Consider the following 18,227-nt stretch of genomic DNA (forward strand, 5'->3'; position numbering starts at 1 on the left):
CAATAAGGTACTCGAGGCAAGTGCTGTTTCGTGAATAAGTCACGACTGAAGGGGTTGCAGGCAAAAACGCCCTTCAGCCGTGACTTATTCACGATAACGTTACAGCACAGCCTCGAGTACCTTATTGCTTACATAAAACAAGGAGATCTACAAAACCTTGAAAAAGCTTTCCCTTTCATCTCAATGGCACTTGATTGGCTGGTGCAGGACCCCTCAGACGTAACGTTAAGCGTTCTGAGAAATCTGCCATTTTATCATGGGACAACAGAATTACCAACTAGCTAACAAGTTAACTTACCTGAGTCCTGAGCCAATAATGCCATGTGACAAATGACTCTAATGGCTTAAGAATCCAGACAGTCCCAAACCCTTCATTAATGACTATTATGAGCTATGATGTAAAACAATTATATTTAATAGCTAACATTTAACGTTTAACGAATAACGTTAGCTATCCACTTCGTGTCGTCCAGATCTTTGCTGTTCTTTTGGCGGTTAAAATGTAGCCTACGATTATTTTCATTTACGGCTGGAATCAGACACAGACGATTAACAATGTATGAAGATTAATGATAATTGATAAATGATAATGATAAATGATAAATGATAATGATAAATGAATTAATTATGGCATTTATTTGAGTTATTTATCGAGAGAGAGAGAGAGAGAGAGAGAGAGAGAGAGAGAGAGAGAGAGAGAGAGAGAGAGAGAGAGAGAGAGAAAAAAAGCGTGCATACCTGTGTCGGCTGTCGCTGTTCAGCCTCTCTCTCCATTAACAACGACGTTGTGAGTTTAAATACTTTAAAACATTGTATTACTAAAAGTCGCAGGTCAGCGTTGATAAGTTTCTATGGTCCCGTTTCTGTGTGTGCGGCGCAGCGCGAACTCCTTCACTCTCGGTCTCTCGTGTGCGAGTGACGTATGTGCATGTGCGCTTCAATGAAAACAGCGCATTGATTCAGAACGGTGATTAAAGTGACCTGGAACTACCTGTGCATTAAAATGTTTTATAAAACGGTTAGTTCCAGTCTTTGATTCCGATTGGTCTGTGATTTTAAAAATGGTTCTATTCACGATCACCCAAAAAGGATATCACTACACAACACCCCTAGCTAGCTACTTTAACATTATGTTCTCATTGATATATTTCATTGAAGCTTATAGAGCATCGGTTCCCAACAGGGGGGTCGCGGCCCACAAGGTGGCCTCAGCGAGCTCTGTGGGGGGTCGCGTCATATCTTGAAAAGTTTTGAGCAATGAGCATTAAATAAAAGTCCTTAACTTTTTTCTGTTCAAAATTTACAAAATGTATATAATGAGCGAGTTCATCATGAATCCATTTTCCAATCCGTGTTTTTGTCTTATCCTGGACCACTATGGTACTCCTATAATAAGTGTTTACATTGGGACTATTTTACACTGGTTAACCATATGTAAAATTAATATGGTTTTGTAGATATGAATATGTAAAAAATATGTATCAATGCAACTTTCATAAAGGTAAAATCACTATAAGCCTTCCTTCCGCTGGAAAATCGATCCGAATTCTGTGTGTGTGTGTGTGTGTGTGTGTGTGTGTGTGTGTGTGTGTGTGTGTGTGTGTGTGTGTGTGTGTGTGTGTGTGTGTGTGTGTGTGTGTGTTTTATAAAACTTTTTATAAAAATACAACACTGAACATTCCAGTGAATTAAATAGGCTACTTTTTTGGACTAGATTAGTTACAGCATTGGGAGCGAATGGGGCCATGCTAACCAGCAAAACCTTGACCTCCAGGTGTAAACAGCATGAGTCCTATCAAGAGAATAGCTTTGAAAATATCAGGAGCAGCTTTTACATAATAATATGTGGGCTATGCATATCTAATATCAGTGATGAAGAATCATGAATGAATGCTACAATCTCTATTGATGCCCCCAAATTCTTTATGTAGCCTACAAAGATTTTATTTTTTATTTTTGCCTCTGGCCTCTAATTGTAACATACAGGTGTAATAATAACCCCAATGTAATCTTAAAGTCATTATGATAAATACACTGGACTGTTTTCTTTAAGCATAAGCGCCTATGCCGAGCTTCGCATGAAGAGCGATATCCGATAACAAGAAAAGCAATTTCCCTTTCAGATGACATGAATGTGAGCAGAATAGGGAAACTCTCTAAATGAGAGCTGAGTAGATGGTGGCTCAACATGTTGGCAAATTGCACGGCGGACTGGCTGTGTGACAGACTGTCAGGCCATTGCAAGCAGATCAAACAATCCACAAAACACAGCTAATTTTGCTCCAAGAGAAAAGCAATGCGTCATTCTATCCCCATTTGCCAATTTTCGGCTCCTCTCTCTTAACACTTCATCTTCAGTTAGATTGGTGAACCCAGCTCTCAAATTGCCCTTATCCCTTTCGCACGTACGATCACACCGGTGTGATCAGTCTTGGCTGGTCCCTGGAGCGTACGATCACACCGGTGTGATTAGAACGGTCAGCGCATCACGTGATCAACTGCTAAATTCAAATGTGCTTTCGCGCGTTGGCTGGCGCTGAGCCAGAGACGGACGTGCTCAGTGCTTGTCATATATCACAACTATTCAGTGTTTTCAACCACATAATGTTTATTTTAGGTTTCAGGCATTTAAAATCACATAAGTACTAGCAGAAAAAATGAATTTGAGTTTGTAAAATACACACAGATGTCTATGGAAGCGGCAATAATAATCCTTTCCATTATAATAAGATGACACGTTTTATTCATATCAGATACACAATGTGTAAGTAGCTTTACATTTTACCCTATTCTTCTCCCAGTTAACCTGCCACTTACTTTCATGTATTTCGTGAGAAGTGGAGGAATTGACGTGTTGTAAATTCTCTGAACTGTTGCACAAACAAACATGGCGCCGCCCATCGCGCATACAGCTCAACTAACGCGATCATTATAAAAGTGTTTAAACAACCAAACACATCCACATGCACATATTTGACAATCGGAATATCTGTGTTTCATGTTATATCTAACATATTGTTGAATATTTTGAATCAAAAAGAGAAAATTACATAAAAGCAGATCATCATTCAATTCAGCGCTGTGTTGTGTTTGCGCTGTGTCACATGACAAGCAATGACGCGTCACCATGGAAACGATAAAGTGACAGGTTCTAAATAACGGTCGCCTTGAAAAACTCACGCTGGGGGGTCAGTTAGAATATTTTAAACTTACGTGTGAAAGGGTTATAATAGCACAGGTTTGGTGGTCCAAGCCAATTATCAGACTACAACACGATGGGAAAAAGGTTTATAGACCTGAACTCTGTAGGGATCTTATATTTTTCCTTTTCACCAGCACAATTACTAGGAGACATTTTTAGCATAGGTGAAAGAGTATGGTGCTGTGAAACATTTGAGCAGCTGAAATATTCAATATGGACACAAATTAATATTGCAAGTGTATTTAGGTCATTACGCTTCATTGATCATATGGCGTTGTCGATGCCATGTCATCCGATCCGAGTGCTTCACGAGCAACGCTTTGCATGTGTTAATTGCATAAACGCAGCAACGCTCGGCCAGTTGAGGAAAACGCCTAAAAACACTGCATTTTCACACAGGTCAAAGGTTGTAGTTAAAGATGCACAGAGATGCAGTGGCATGCACTGAGTTATGGGAAATCAACATGAGATCCAAACTAGCCAGCCAAAGCGCTGATGGCCTGACTGGGTGGTCACACGGCATTAAACAGTGCAAATGAGAGTGATGCTCAAGGCTCCAGGAGGATGAGAAGGGATGATCGAGTAGGTCAGAGGGGCTGTTTAAAGCTGTGAAACTGGGGTAGGAGCATGGGGTTAAAGAGGAGATATCCCATACTGAGGCGGTCATTTGGAAATGGCTAAGACTTATGAAGTAATCAAACCAAGAGCAGCAGAGAAGAGTAGGACGAGCTTCAGTGCTGAGGTGAGAGGCACAGTGTAAGAAAGCTGGTAAAGCTAATGATTTAGAAAGATAATTGCAACTGACCGAATATAACTTACAGAAGAGCAGGTTTGGCCTGTTTAAAGGTAAAGCATGCTATATAAAAAAATTGTTTTAGTTTAATATGCAAGGACAACTATAGGTAACGAAAGAAATCAATACTTTTATTCAGCATGGATGCAATCAATAAAAATCAATAAAATTTTTGAAAAAGATATGTTACAAAAAAAAAATATTGTTCAACTCGCTATTCATCAAAGAGTTCTAAAAATGCATCATGGCTTCCATCATTGATAATAATAAACAATGTTTCTTGAGTACCAAATCAGAATATTAGAATGATTTCTGAAGAATCGTGTGACACTGAAGACTGGATTTTAGTGTTACTTTAAATTGTAATAATATTACAGTTTTTACCGTTTAATTGTAGCCTTGGTGGGCATTGCATAACTTTTTTTTTTCATCTTACTGATCCTATACTTTTGAACAGTAACATATACTGTAATCATGCTGGAAGCAGATGTATCAGATGTGATACTTTTGCCAAATTCAGGAACATCTGCACCTAGTGGTCGGGAGCATTTCTGTTATGTTCTGAACTTTTCTTTGCTTTGTAAACATCATTGTGCATAAAACTGCCATTATTTTTCAAATTCCGTTTGGTGATGCTAGTGACAAACGACACACTTCACCTTTATGAACAGTTGCAGAAAAGGTTGTATGAACACACATACCCGTAAAACTTCAAATAATAGCCGAGTCCCAAATAGACGCCTGTCTCTTTTACACGCCTGGTGTGGCTACAGTTTGGATAAATAAAGGCCGGTCTCAAATAGAGGCCGGGTCTTTTTTTAGTTTCGGGTTGTATTTAATCTTCTAAAACCCGTCAGATCGTCTGTTTAAGCCAGTTATATGGTGTAGATTGGGCACGCAAGAGAGCCCTGCGCATTTGGGCGGGAGCTGTTAGCGCAAGCAAGGCAGGAGGTATCGCACACCGGACGAGATGCGCCGCGCGGCCGCGCCGCGTCTATGTATCGCACAACACCGGACGAGAAGCGCCGCGTCTATGCATCGCACACCGGACAAGATGCGCCGCGCCGCGTCTATGTATCGCACACCGGACGAGATGCGCCGCGCGCGTGCGGCGTTTATGACAACTCGAGTTATCAGACGCGCACTTTGTCAGTTTATGGTCAGCAATATTGTTATGTTTAAGGACATTATGGAATTAAGATCATGTCTATGTTATGATTGTACTGTACAATTAAATACAATCGTTGCTTAGTCTACAGTCTGAATTCACTTTACCTCAGAGCGTCCGTTAACTGAATTGAGAATATCATCTGAAAATCCGATAACATCAGCAATTTTCATTCAACCAGCTGATTTCTGTAAATGAATGTAAAGCTAAATGTATATTGCAGCGCAGGGTGAAGTCTCAACACTAAATTAAAGGCCTGTCTCATATAGACGCCTGTCTCCAATACAAGCCGGTGCAGTTCGGCGATTTGGGAAAATAAAAGCCCGGGGCCGGGCTATTATTTGAAGTTTTACGGTAATATAATTTTTTCACAAATAATTACAAGTAATCGACATGTAACACATTGAATTAAATGTGGCATTTTTAAGTAGAAAGACTAAAGTATTTTCATGTTCAAATCTGCGTTTTATTTACAAATTTGAAAAATAATTTTTACAGTGCAGAATAGTAGTTCTCAACCAGGGGGCCAAACTTCCAAGGGGGGCTCAGCATGAATTAAAAAAGTTATTAAAAAAAACTAAAAACTAAAATATTGGACAATGACAGGCCTTGAAATAAAAATAAAAAGGTTAAGAACCACTGGTCTAGAAAGTTATAGAGATTAATTTTGTACAGAATCTAGTATACTCTCACGAGTCCTGAGTATACAGTAAACACGCATTCAGGATTATTACAATATTCAACAATGTTAGTGGGTTGAGCTGGTGATTGCTTTTGCGAGATTAACATGAAATGCATTTCATTTTGTCTAGCGTCATCTAACGCAACACTGAAGTAAAGCTTTATTCTTGCCCCACAATAATCATCAAATAAAATGTGTAACCATAAGTTTGGTGTTATTTGAAAATCATGTGTGGAAAAATACTTTTACTGTGTAGAAGCGGAGAAGGAAAAAGACGGCCATTTTTGATGTTTCTTAAAACTCTACTAATCAATGTTTGCAAGAAATCATCAAATTATTAATCGATCCGTTTATTAAATACAGTCCAATTCTAGCAAAAAGAAGGATGGAATCTGATTGGTTGCTGTGAGTGTTTGAGTGTCAGTCCTAAATCGAATCCAGTGTTAAGCGCTGGTTGTTCCTTGAATATGTTGAGGAACCCTGTTTGACACAAGTTACAGGAAGCTTAAACTTGCCAATAAGTACATTAAAGCAGATGCAGCTAGGGACCGAGTCTGAGACTGAATCATGTTACCACACGGTCGCATCAAAGTAAACAACACAACAGACTTTTCCTCCTCTCTCGTACCCTAAAGGGAAGGGTTTATCCTCTTTTCATGGTGCATTAAGTCCAAATGGAGGTAGTCCCAAGAGCAACATTACATGGCAACAAAAATGCAGAATCTCTAGCAAGAGCCTGAGATCAGTGTTTTAGCCCTGCACTTCCCTGGCTGGGATCCGGGCCTTGAAGCTGATGCAGTCTTGCCTATTGGAACGAAGCCCTATTATCCAGCAGCAGTGTCTAGAAGTAACGTCCCACTGACTTCCATTTTCTCAGCATGAATGTACAGTGGTTTCACTGCCTTCTCTACTATAGAAACACATAGGACATCGCTGCAGAAAACAACTACACTTTTAAACAACTCCATTCTCTGTTATTGTTGTTGCTACGTCCCGATTTTCATTTCCTGTTTGCTTCAGATAAACCTGATTTAATACCGGAAAGACACAATCACATCCTCATAACTGAATTGCGTATTATCTGGCCTGTGGACACGGTTACCTTGCAGCTGCTATTGTTTCCAATCATTAAAATGGCATTATGCGCGTGTGTGTGTTGTCATTTTGTTACCTTTATTGACCTAAGCGGAGGTCTCAAAAATAATGAGGCGAAGATCTACAGTGGCATAAGGGGGGAATTGACTTTTTACAGAGAACAAAGGCAGATGCTTCATTTCAGGGTCAGGAAAAATCTGAGGAATTAGTGAGACCAAACAACAATATCCAGACGATTTAGAGCGGGCTTTTTCCAAAGAGGATTTAAAGATTAACTTTTTAAGATGTACAAGACTTATGCTTAGAACAGAGTAATTGAATAAGGTATTTGCATAAGTATAGCTGCACAATTCATAACTTGTGTAATTTAACAATCAAACATACCATCAGAACACTAGGAAGCCTGTTTCCACCTTAAAGAAATAAAATAAAAGGCGATTAAAAAAAAATTCTACGGTACTTTATATCATAAATTTGAGGATTCTTCATAATTAGACTTTAATATCTTAATTCTGACTATTTCTTATAATTGCAACTATATCTCACAATTGAGACTTTATACTAACAGAATTTCTCATAATTGTGACTTTATTCCTGACAATTACATTGGTATATTCTCATAATTGCGAATTTATCACAATTTTTTTTCTCTCATGGTTTCGTCTTTATATCTCACAATTGAGACTTTATAATATATCAGATATATTGTATATATATCTATATATATTTATACCGCACCTTTATTTCTAATAATTTAGACTTAATATTTCACAATGCGGTTATTTATTTACAAAATCATAGGACAATTACTTGTTTACAGTGAGGCAAAAACATACTTCCACCACAGACTCACAGAGGAAAAAAGCAAAACCATTCTATGCAAATGAGAAGACAGCTTTTTTTTTACAAGCACAATGAAAAGTGCACCAGTTTAATTAGGTTAGCGCGTGTGTGTGGTGTGTATGTGTGTGTGTGTGTGTGAGAGAGAGAGAGAGTGAGACGGATGGTGAAAGATAGAAAGTGACAAAGCTTGTCATGAGAAAGCAATGAAACCAACAGAGTACGAAAATAAAAATATGTGCTCTGCAGTACATACGGACTGCCAAACAGCTACCTGCAAATGACTGTGATTCACAATTCGAGGATGACAGTAAACAACCATATGAGAGCACTGCATTTCACACATCCAGCCTCACTACTGCCACCTACAGGGGAGTGACTGCGGAAGAACTGTAAGAAACACCTCAAACTTAACTTGTGTGTTTTCGAAGCAGATCTGAGCAGAAAGCTATTGAAGGGGACCAGGTGGGAAGAAAGACAGAAAGATACAGACAGAGAGAGAAAAGAGAGAAAGCTACAGAATGAGAGAGAAAAGTCAAAGGAGGAGGCCCAAGGCTCCATGTGAAAGAGCTCGCAATGATCAGAGGCACAAGTTCTCAAAGGAGACTCGCTCCCTTTAGAGTGATTCTTGAAAGGTGGCTACATGGTATTACAGCATGCTTGTTTACAGCTTGTTTTCATCTGCACACGTTCTAGGAGTTTTATAAATCTTACAAACATCTTTCCTAGAGTAACAGCAGTTGTTAGTCAGGAACCACCCATACATACTTTTGTGTTGTTTTTGAGTTCAGCCAACATCATTACAATACAAGCGTCACATTTGCATGGGGATATTATGGGCGATCGAGTAGCGGTTATTGAGGCGAAACACTCTTTTCAAGCGCATGTATTGTAATTGCAGCACCTTAACAAACCATAACGCCCGCAGCAAGCCTTGATTGACGTGTTCAGCGTAGCGCTGCATTGCAATCGACTGGGAGCCCGTGTACTAAACACACTGGAAATCACTCAATGTCTTGGTGGCATGAATTCAATGAGACAATAGAGGAAAAACTGGTCCCTTACGTTCTCAAAATTTCATGACAGCGGGTATCCTCCTCCTGAAACTTCAAAAGTAATGTGATTGAAACAAATGAGAGCACACAAAGACGGATGCATTCAAGCAAACTTTCTCTTGTGTTCTGCCACATAATAACTCCTCATTAGCCATCATGTTCTGTGTGGGATCTTAGAGACTTAATCTAAAATAAAAATTAAAAAAAGGTTTTGCTAAACATGAGAACTGATAAGCAGAAAATTAATTGTAAATCAAATTCACCTCACGACCTAAATCTGGTCGATTAAGTAAAGGTGATTAAGTAAAAAAAAAAAAAAAAAAAAAAAACGCATGCATTTTCTATATTTTAGATTTTCTAAGTGTGTGGCAAATGTATTATATACTATAATATCAAAAGTTTGTGTTCAGTCAACATTTTTTTAAAGAAATTAATGTTTATTCAGCAAGGATGCATTAAATTGATCAGAAGTGACAGTAAAAACGTTTATAATGTTACAAAACGTTTTCTTTCTATTAAGCAGAAAATCATAAACAAAAACATATATCAAGCTTTCCACAAAAAAATAAGGCAGCACAACTGTTTTCAACATTATTCATTATAAGAAATTGACCACCAAATCAGCATATTAGAATGTTTTTCTGAAGGATCATGTGATACTGAAGACTGGAGTAATGGCTGCTGAATATATATAGAGTGTGTGTGTGTGTGTGTGTGTGTGTGTGTGTGTGTGTGTGTGTGTGTGTGTGTGTGTGTGTGTGTGTGTGTGTGTGTGTGTGTGTGTGTGTGTGTGTGTGTGTAAAAATTGTTATAAATAGTTCATACTAGTTATTTCATATAAAACATATGATAAATTCTGAGATAATGCACAATTATCAGTTCAAAAATATTTAAGGGAAACTGAAGAGGTGCCAGTGAATCATTTCCCAGAATTAATCTAAAAGTCCAAATGATCTTTGCATGGTTTCTTGAAAGATTAGTGATTTAGAAGCATAAAAGATCAAGAGTTCACTAATGGTTCTGGGAAAAATTCGAGTAAGAAATGCAAATGTTACAAGCGGCACCCCTAGAGGACAACCTTTATTTTTTTGTCACACCTTTGCTGGCCTTTGATCAAATGAAAGAAAAGCGTTCATGTGAGCTTAATTACTCAAGCTATTTTTAATAACTCATACCCTTACATCAAATAATGAAACTTATAAAAGGTAAATTTCTGGCCATGCATAAACGTACAAACAATATCAGCCATTCTGACATCTTAAAGGGGTCATCGGATGCCCATTTTCCACAAGTTGGTATGATTGTTTGGGGTCTTCATATAAAGTTTGTAACATACTTTGGTTAAAATTCCTCAATGGTTGTGTAAAACAACACCCTTTTACCTCCTCAAAAACCGCTCCGTTCACAGCGACTCATTTCAGTGCATGTCTCTTTAAATGATAATGAGCAACTGCTAACCCCACCCCTCTTGTGGGGGGTGTCAACACAAGACACAAAGTGCTGCCTTGGTGGACAGTATACAAATGGCTGAGGGCAGAAATATGCTAATACGGGACAGACCGTCAGTGGTCGTGGGCGGAGTATGAGCAATATGACATCACATTGCTCATAAAATTCAAACGGCTTGATTATTGAGAGTGTTTAGGCTTTTTGAGGATAAAAAAAAGGAGGGAATGGATTTTTTTCATTGTATGGTGATTGTGTCCCCACACTGCAAACACACACTTATATGCAAACACCATATAAAAGTTAATTTTGCATCAGATGACCGCTTTACGGAGACACCAATTATAGAAATTATGCTTCCGACTCAGAACTCAGGATGTTGCACAATGCGCCAGTTAATTGAGAACATTTCCGCTATAATATAAGGAATGCTTCTGCTAATGCCACAATAATAACCCCAGCCTAAAACTAATCACCTAATCATCTTTAGAAAAGCCTTCTATAGCGTTTCAACTTTTCATTATCTGTTACAACTGAGCCGGCACAATACAGCCGTCCAATCAAAACAAACACGTCTTACAAGCATCGGAAGGAAGGAAGGAAGGAAGGAAGGAAGGAAGGAGAGAGAGAGAGAGAGAGAGAGAGAGAGAGAGAGAGAGAGAGAGAGAGAGAGAGAGAGAGAGAGAGAGAGAGAGAGAGAGAGAGAGAGAGAGAGAGAGAGAGAGAGAGAGAGAGAGAGAGAGAGAGAGATTAAGGAACACTATGAAGGATAGTCTTCAGGCTAGCACATCTCATTATCACCATGTTCTTGGGATGGAGGCCACAGCAGTTCGGTCCAGAAATAGATCAACGAAATGGCACAACCCATCTGTCCCACCTACAATGCAATGCTCAGGATTATATTCTACAATTTCCTCTGGCTTTAGAGTTTAACATGTAACTAACCATGACTGTGCAGAGGAAAGGGATAATGATTTGATTCCCTCACCAGCTTTGATATTGTTCCCCCCCTCCATCTATTCTCTTCAGTTGCGCAATAAAAGTCATACACTACATTACAAAGAAGCTTCAGCCAGACTGAAAACACACACACACACACTGTCAGTGGAGAGTATTGTGATATCCCCTAAGAGCCCCAGACGTGCTCTCAATATGTCAAATCTTCCTGAGAATGAGGGCGATCCATACCATTAAAACTGTCACAGACAAAATCTAGTCCAAGCTCAACATCTATTGTGAACGTAGACAGCGGTGAGTAGACTTCATCCGAATGAAATGGGTACTGCAAGATTTATACTGTGCGCCCAACCAATTAGACATCTGAAATATGCATCTGAGAAAATAAATATTAATATTACATGTCTCTTTAAGGGATGTCTCTATATGGCTGAAACACAAAATGAAGAATGCAAATATCTTACAAAAAGCATAGATGAGCAAAGAGTAACCTAGCACAGGGGTCTACAACAGGGGGTCTGCTGTTGGTGCGGCAGGGGGTCTGCCAATTATCGTTTGATCTCAAAATAACTTGAAGTAAAATACATTTTTAATGTTAGAGCTCAAACAATAATTGGTATATAATTTATAAATTATGAGCAACTTTTAACAATATATGTGACAATGGGTCACTAAGGGACCTGAAAAAGTTTAATACTCTTGAAGAATTTAAAGTTTGGGACGAGCATCACAGCCACTAGATGATAGAAAAAATGGATTGATTGATAATAATAAAGGGTTAGTTAGTTTACCCAAAAATTAAAATTCTGTCATCATTTACTCACTCTCAAGTTGTTCAAAATCTATGTGGAGTTTCTTTCTTCTGCTGAACACAAAGGAAACATTTTTTAAGAACGTTTGTAATCAAACCGTTGCAGGACACCAAGCATCACCATTGACTTAGTATTTCTTTCCATACTATGGAAGTCAATGGTCCCCCACAACTGTTTGGTTCCTGACATTCCTAAAATATCATCATTTGTGTTCAGCAGAAGAAAGACATTCATACAGGTTTGGAACAACTTCCGGGTTCACTAAATGACGACTGAATTTTCATTTTTGGGTGAACTATCCCTTTAAGGACTAGTGGCCAAAGCAAACCAAACGTTTCTACTAGTGTTGTGATACAGTAATTACCTAATCACCAGTCTCTAGGATGGAACCAACTTCGAAGCTGGACTATGCCGTCTCCTGGCACTTCTTGGTCGGCACTAAAGGGCGCATTTGGAGATGCACCCGCATACTGCTGGACACTCTGGGCTCTCCACACACATAAATCACTGTGACTCTCTCAATGGGCTCCTAAAGGAGCTGCAGCATTGCGATGCAGCGCACGGCGCGCGAGATACTTCTCCTGGTGTGCACATCATTAGAAGGCTCCTCTGCAATCAAGGAAAGCGCGTGAGATAAAATGCCTTCATCAGTCGTCTCGCCGAAAAGAAACGACGTCACGTTTTCACTTGAGGTATTGCAGAGGACCGATTAGGAGGGAATTACTATTGACAAGCAAAACTGTCTAAGCTATACTTAGAGTCCCTCTGAAACACGCAAAAGCATTGTAGGCTACGGTGGTGGAGGCGTAGCCTAAACGTATATTAATTTGTTTCTGTATGCTTTTAATCTTATTTATTGTTTCATATTAAGGTAGACCGCTGTGCAAAGAACCGTACGTGGCGAAAAGCATTTCTGGATTGAGATGAAATATCTTGAATGTCTTGTAGACCACCTGTTTGCTGTGGTAGACAGCTTATGCACCACTCGCCCCCCCCCCCCATCCCCTCCCTATTAAATTATTACAACTTGCATCGATCAAATAAGTAAAATACGAACACAGTAAAAAAAAAAAAGAACGAAAAAAAAGTAGACTAGGCTACTGTAAAACTGGCAACTGTATTTGGCGGATAAATAGTAGGATAATAATAGGCCTACTACATAAATAAATGAAAAATACAGCCTATTTAGTTTAGCCTACATGTCTTAACTGTATACTATATCATTAAATTGTATGTGTGTTAAATTGAATGGAAGGTCACATGATGACTAAGATAACACAACACAACTGGCCAATCCAACTGTGACCAATAACAAATACAAAGCACAGTGCAAATAACACTAAAACAAAGACGTAAAATTACCATAGAATACATAACTTTTATAAATACAATTCAAACAACCATCAAATTCCATTTCAAATTATGCAATAATTCAAACTTTTAATTAAACAATATATTGCCTCTAACATAGATCACTACAAATTATAGCCCTATTGTTTAGTGTATTTTGCAGAATATTATATATAGCCTATAATATTCTGCATAATACACTAAACAATATGGCTATAATTTGTAGTGATCTATTTATAAACTATGTTAGAGGCAATACACATATATCGTTTATATATATATATATATATATATATATATATATATATATATATATATATATATATAGCTATATATACAACTCTCCCATTAGAGTCATATGTAAATGGATCATTTGGGGATGTTTTATTCATTAAATGGAAAACGCGTGATTTATTTAACTAAACTTTCAGGCATGCACCACTCCATCTCGCCAACACATGCGCTACAATATTTATTTGTTTGGTGCATCAAGCTTTAATTAAATTAAACACGCGCATGCTCCCACGCCAAATTCCCTCCTGCCAAATCCCCAGAACCCTGGCCTCCACCTCCACACAGTGGCCCCTCGGAGGAACCCTTTTTTACAGCTCTGATTTAAGACCTCTCTTGGACCCTATCCGATCTCGCGCGCAGTGCCAATCCTCGTACCCATCGCTAACATGCACGCGCACATGCGCGTTCGCTCAATTCCAAAGAGTATCCCATTACCAACACTTGATCTTTCCAAATACAAGTTTTTTTTAACGATGTCATAATGATGCGTGCATACAATGCGGCGTCGCGAGGAATAATTTCCAGTCAAACCACCTGTTCTCACCCACCGTATAGACTACATAATGGACGCATTGATGAGGACAGATGGAGATGTTCATCTCTCTAACCTGATATTGCACCCACAACCTTTTTCAACGTTAGTCTGGCCTCAGTATCTCAAGGAATTGCACGACAATGCATAGCTTTTCTCAACGTGGGTTGAGTGAGGAATTACCGTCATTGATGGTGGATCAGAGATCTGAACTTACCAATGTGAATAATTGAATCGGGAAGCACGGGTTCCCACTCCAGACTCCAAAATGTGATCAGAAACAATACTGCCGGAAAAACTTTCATCTCTCCTCTGTCAAAATCTATCCTCTATAGGTTCAGAAAGATGTCGAAGCGACGGTAGTTTTAAATCCTGTGCAGAAAGGCAGCTTGTCCTCCTTTCAAACTGTCAGCCGATGCTTTTTTTTTCTGTTGAAGGCGAATTCTTCAGTAACCCGGTTTGGAGAGCACCCATCAAAACATCCTGATGCTCAAGATCTCCAAGCAAATCCGAATCAATACCAGGCAAAGTTAAAATGTGCCTCATTAATTGTAGGGGTTTCTATTCTCCCGTCTAGGCGAATAAATCGGGGTTCCGTGCGCTAAACACGACGCATCTCACAGCATCACTCACCCACCGCACGACTGAACAGAACTTCCTTTTGCGCTGATGCAGAAAAGCGCCACACTCACAAGCATGAATACAGTTGAAGATTTGTTTGCACTGAGCCCTTATTCCAATGCAGTACTGCGGAGACTTTTCTGCGACAGAGACCGAACGGCTCTACATGCGGTTTCTCAAGCTGTGATGAGTGGGAGGAAGCCCCCAGGATACATGCGACTACACGGGCAGCAGCATCAGTACCCGGCGCTGTCCAGAACTGAATTAACAGAGGAAAGAGAGACGAGGAGAGAGAGAGAGAGATCCACAGTGGGGTGGGCGGAGGTAGTTTATGATAATGGAGAGAGGACTCATCTGTGAGACTGTGGCTCCTCCCCTGTCCAGCAATTGCCAATCATCTAGTCTGCAACAACCGGTTTTCTAAAACAACATTTTACTGATAGAGATAATGGTTAGTTGTGTCTAAAAGATGAAAAAGAGTAGAATAGTTTTTAATAGTTTTGATCAGTCCTCTTAAAAACTGCAATCAATGTAAGCCCCCTAAAAAAATCTGTGATTATGCAACAGGACTCCAGACAAAAAAGAAAAAAAACGAATATGCAGCTATTGGCTCCTAAAATGAAATAGAAAGAAGATTTAGGCTATAAGAAAGAAGATTTAGGCTATCAAAAAAAAAAAAAAGACAATTTAACTTTTTGTCCTACTGATTGTAATTGTGTTGTATAAATTGCACGTAATTAAAACCAATATACACATTTCGAAATGTTTATGGTTTCAACATGTCACTTAAACAAAGTTACAACCAAGTCGAAGTGTACATATCAGAATAACGGTCCCTGGTCATTTTGAATCAGACATACTGTAACTGAAAAATGATTTGTGATTCATTGAATGATTCACTTACTGAGGCTGATTTGGGATTTTTTTGTTTTTTTACTAATTCTTTGAAGAATCAGACATCAATGCGCTGTTTTCATTGCTGCGTGAAAGAAGCACTGGCGGTCACCCTAACGAAATTACATTGATGAAACTCCACAAAAACAAATAATGATTCCCTAACTAGATCGTAAATCATTCGTAAATGTACTCTTTGTTGTAGTTGGAACCGTTTAGTGGAGCCCTGCGTTCAGTAGCTCATATTTGGATTCAGGGTTGAGCCCCCCAAAGACTGAAAACCTAGAATCACTGCTGATGACAGCCACAAACTGGATTTGCACTGCTCATTGAGCACAGAGGTATAAAGACTACCCTCCATATCCATCAAACGCTCCCTGCTCCGTTGGGATAATTTGTGTCTGCTTAATAGCACTGTGTCATGGGCCGTCTCCACTTTGCAAGATAAAACAGTTCAGATAAAAGTAGTTCAGAGTTCAATTTGTACTAGTAGTCACCACATTAAATCCTCTTGTTTATTTATCCGTGACCTTCAGGTGACGTGCCGACTGTTCTACCTCAAAGAGACTTCCTTGAGCTTTCAGTCCTGAAGACAAAAGTAAAGATGAGACAGGCAAACAACGCTATATACAAAGTCAACATCCTAAAAGATTGTTTTATCAAGTGACATTCAACATTTTGTCAGACTTGTCACAACCTATAAAATGACGACTTTGTGTAGTTTGACTCCAATGACCCGTTTATCCATTCAATGACACTGTTGATTTTGGTGTGACCCGGGGAACCCAGAGGATTATGGGAGACAGGAACACATAGCTGTTGTCTGTACGCTTCAAAATCCAGAGAGTGAGAGCAATGGCTCATTAAACACGGAGATTGGATCAGGCGTGTGACAAAAGGGGAGGAGCAGAATATCAATGTACCCCAGTAGAACAGTACAGAGGTCAACCGTAGCAAGACTTCAGTCTAAAACTGCACAGATACAAGCAGTCAGCCACTTGATATGCCATTTACTTAATTCATACTAAGGCACCACAGCTTTCCATTAGAGAAGCATGTAATGGCATGAGGGATTGTACTTGATGGGTGTCGATTCACCTTTGACTAGCCATCCTCTCTTCTTTTAGCCCCAGACATGTATAAATATTGATAAGCCACTTAATAGATGCCACGTAAACTGCATGGGAATGAAAGTGGTCCTGTGAAGGCTACATTGTCAACCCTACACTGAACAGGTGCAGCATTCTGTCAAATCTTTCTTCACCAACTACAAAATGTCTTATTGTATGCAAAAAATAAACAAATAAATACCCAGAGTAACTCATTTCCATTCTTTTAGACTTTCCACCTGGGCTCATTTCTAAAACACAGCTCTTGCAGCCACAGCTCACCAACACAGTGTTTTCTGGAAATGAATTATGCATTAGCAAGCAAACAGAACGAGCACGAGGTTATCTGTGCGCAATGTCACGGCCCAAGTTTGACGGAGCAAAGTTCGGGTTGAGAGTCAGATGTGGGGCACTTCAGAAGATGTTGTGTAGCTTGTTTTGGCATCGGTGGCTGTCCTGATATCCTCACCAAAATATTTATAGGTCTCCCGGCATCAGAGGATTCATTTTTAGATTTGTGCATAAGAGAAGAGACCCAAAGTTTCCAAAGTTTCATTAATAATAAAACACCTTTTAACTCGGAAAAATATTGCAAAGCTCCAGGGAACTTCCGGAACCGATTCAAACAACAGCCGGAGCGAATAAGGTGGGAACGGCGTAAGATAATTAAACATGATAGTTCCTTTAAACACTAGCTTTATGGTAACAAGCTAGTCAGTAGATTTACTTTGCCATTCATAATAAGTGACACAGACTTTAATATTTGAAGTGAAACCCAGAGCTGGCTATAGCATGCACTATGAATACTAATTTAGAAACAGATTATTGTAACATTAAGTTGAGAACTTCAAGTTTGATAGACTGCATGAAAATCAGTTTCAAAAGCCACAGTGTCAGAATGAAAAGAGAGCACTTCAACTTCTATATGTTACAGTCCATGCATTATTTATAGCTCCACCTGTGTGAGAAACCCTGCGAGCCGTCAGGCCGCCTAATAGCTGATCACTGGCTCAAATAAAGGCCAAGAAATAAAACACACAATTGCAACTTTTTATTCTGCACACTTGGCTGAAATTCGTTCCCATTACTAAATAGCATTAACTGCTCATAAATGGAGCGAAATAGCTTTGTGATTTGTGGCTGTTATGTGTAATTTGCTGCCTGGGCATTAAAGTTGGTGGATCAATTTTTAGCTAGTCGCTCCCTCCAGAAAATGTGATTTCATTGACAAAACCTGCAAGCTAGAGCCTGGTCTTTGCTGGACTACGATGACTAGTGTTTCGAAAGACACCATAAAGTAAGCTGTGCTCTATAAATAAGAGGCTATTCACTCACGGTGGTAAAGGAGCCGTGTGCTGGACAAGGGGAGGGCCGCTG

General features: G+C 39.2%; 1 protein-coding gene across 4 annotated transcripts in view; it reads right to left on the bottom strand.

Annotated features, from left to right (window-relative positions):
* Positions 1 to 15,038, bottom strand: part of grid2 (glutamate receptor, ionotropic, delta 2) — a 394,784-nt gene extending 379,746 nt beyond the window's left edge. For 2 of the 4 annotated variants that reach the window (XM_079637090.1, XM_079637093.1), the window contains exon 1: positions 14,444 to 15,038. In XM_079637090.1, coding sequence (XP_079493216.1) covers positions 14,444 to 14,531 — 88 coding nt within the window. In that variant the 5' untranslated portion in view covers positions 14,532 to 15,038. Of the gene's footprint in view, positions 1 to 298; positions 430 to 738; positions 937 to 14,443 lie in introns of those variants that run through there. The other 2 variants (XM_079637092.1, XM_079637091.1) reach the window with 2 other exon arrangements.
* Positions 15,039 to 18,227: the final 3,189 nt, after the last annotated feature.

Source organism: Phoxinus phoxinus (genome assembly GCF_949152265.1).
Source record: "Phoxinus phoxinus genome assembly, chromosome: 15".
Lineage (NCBI taxonomy): Eukaryota > Metazoa > Chordata > Actinopteri > Cypriniformes > Leuciscidae > Phoxinus > Phoxinus phoxinus.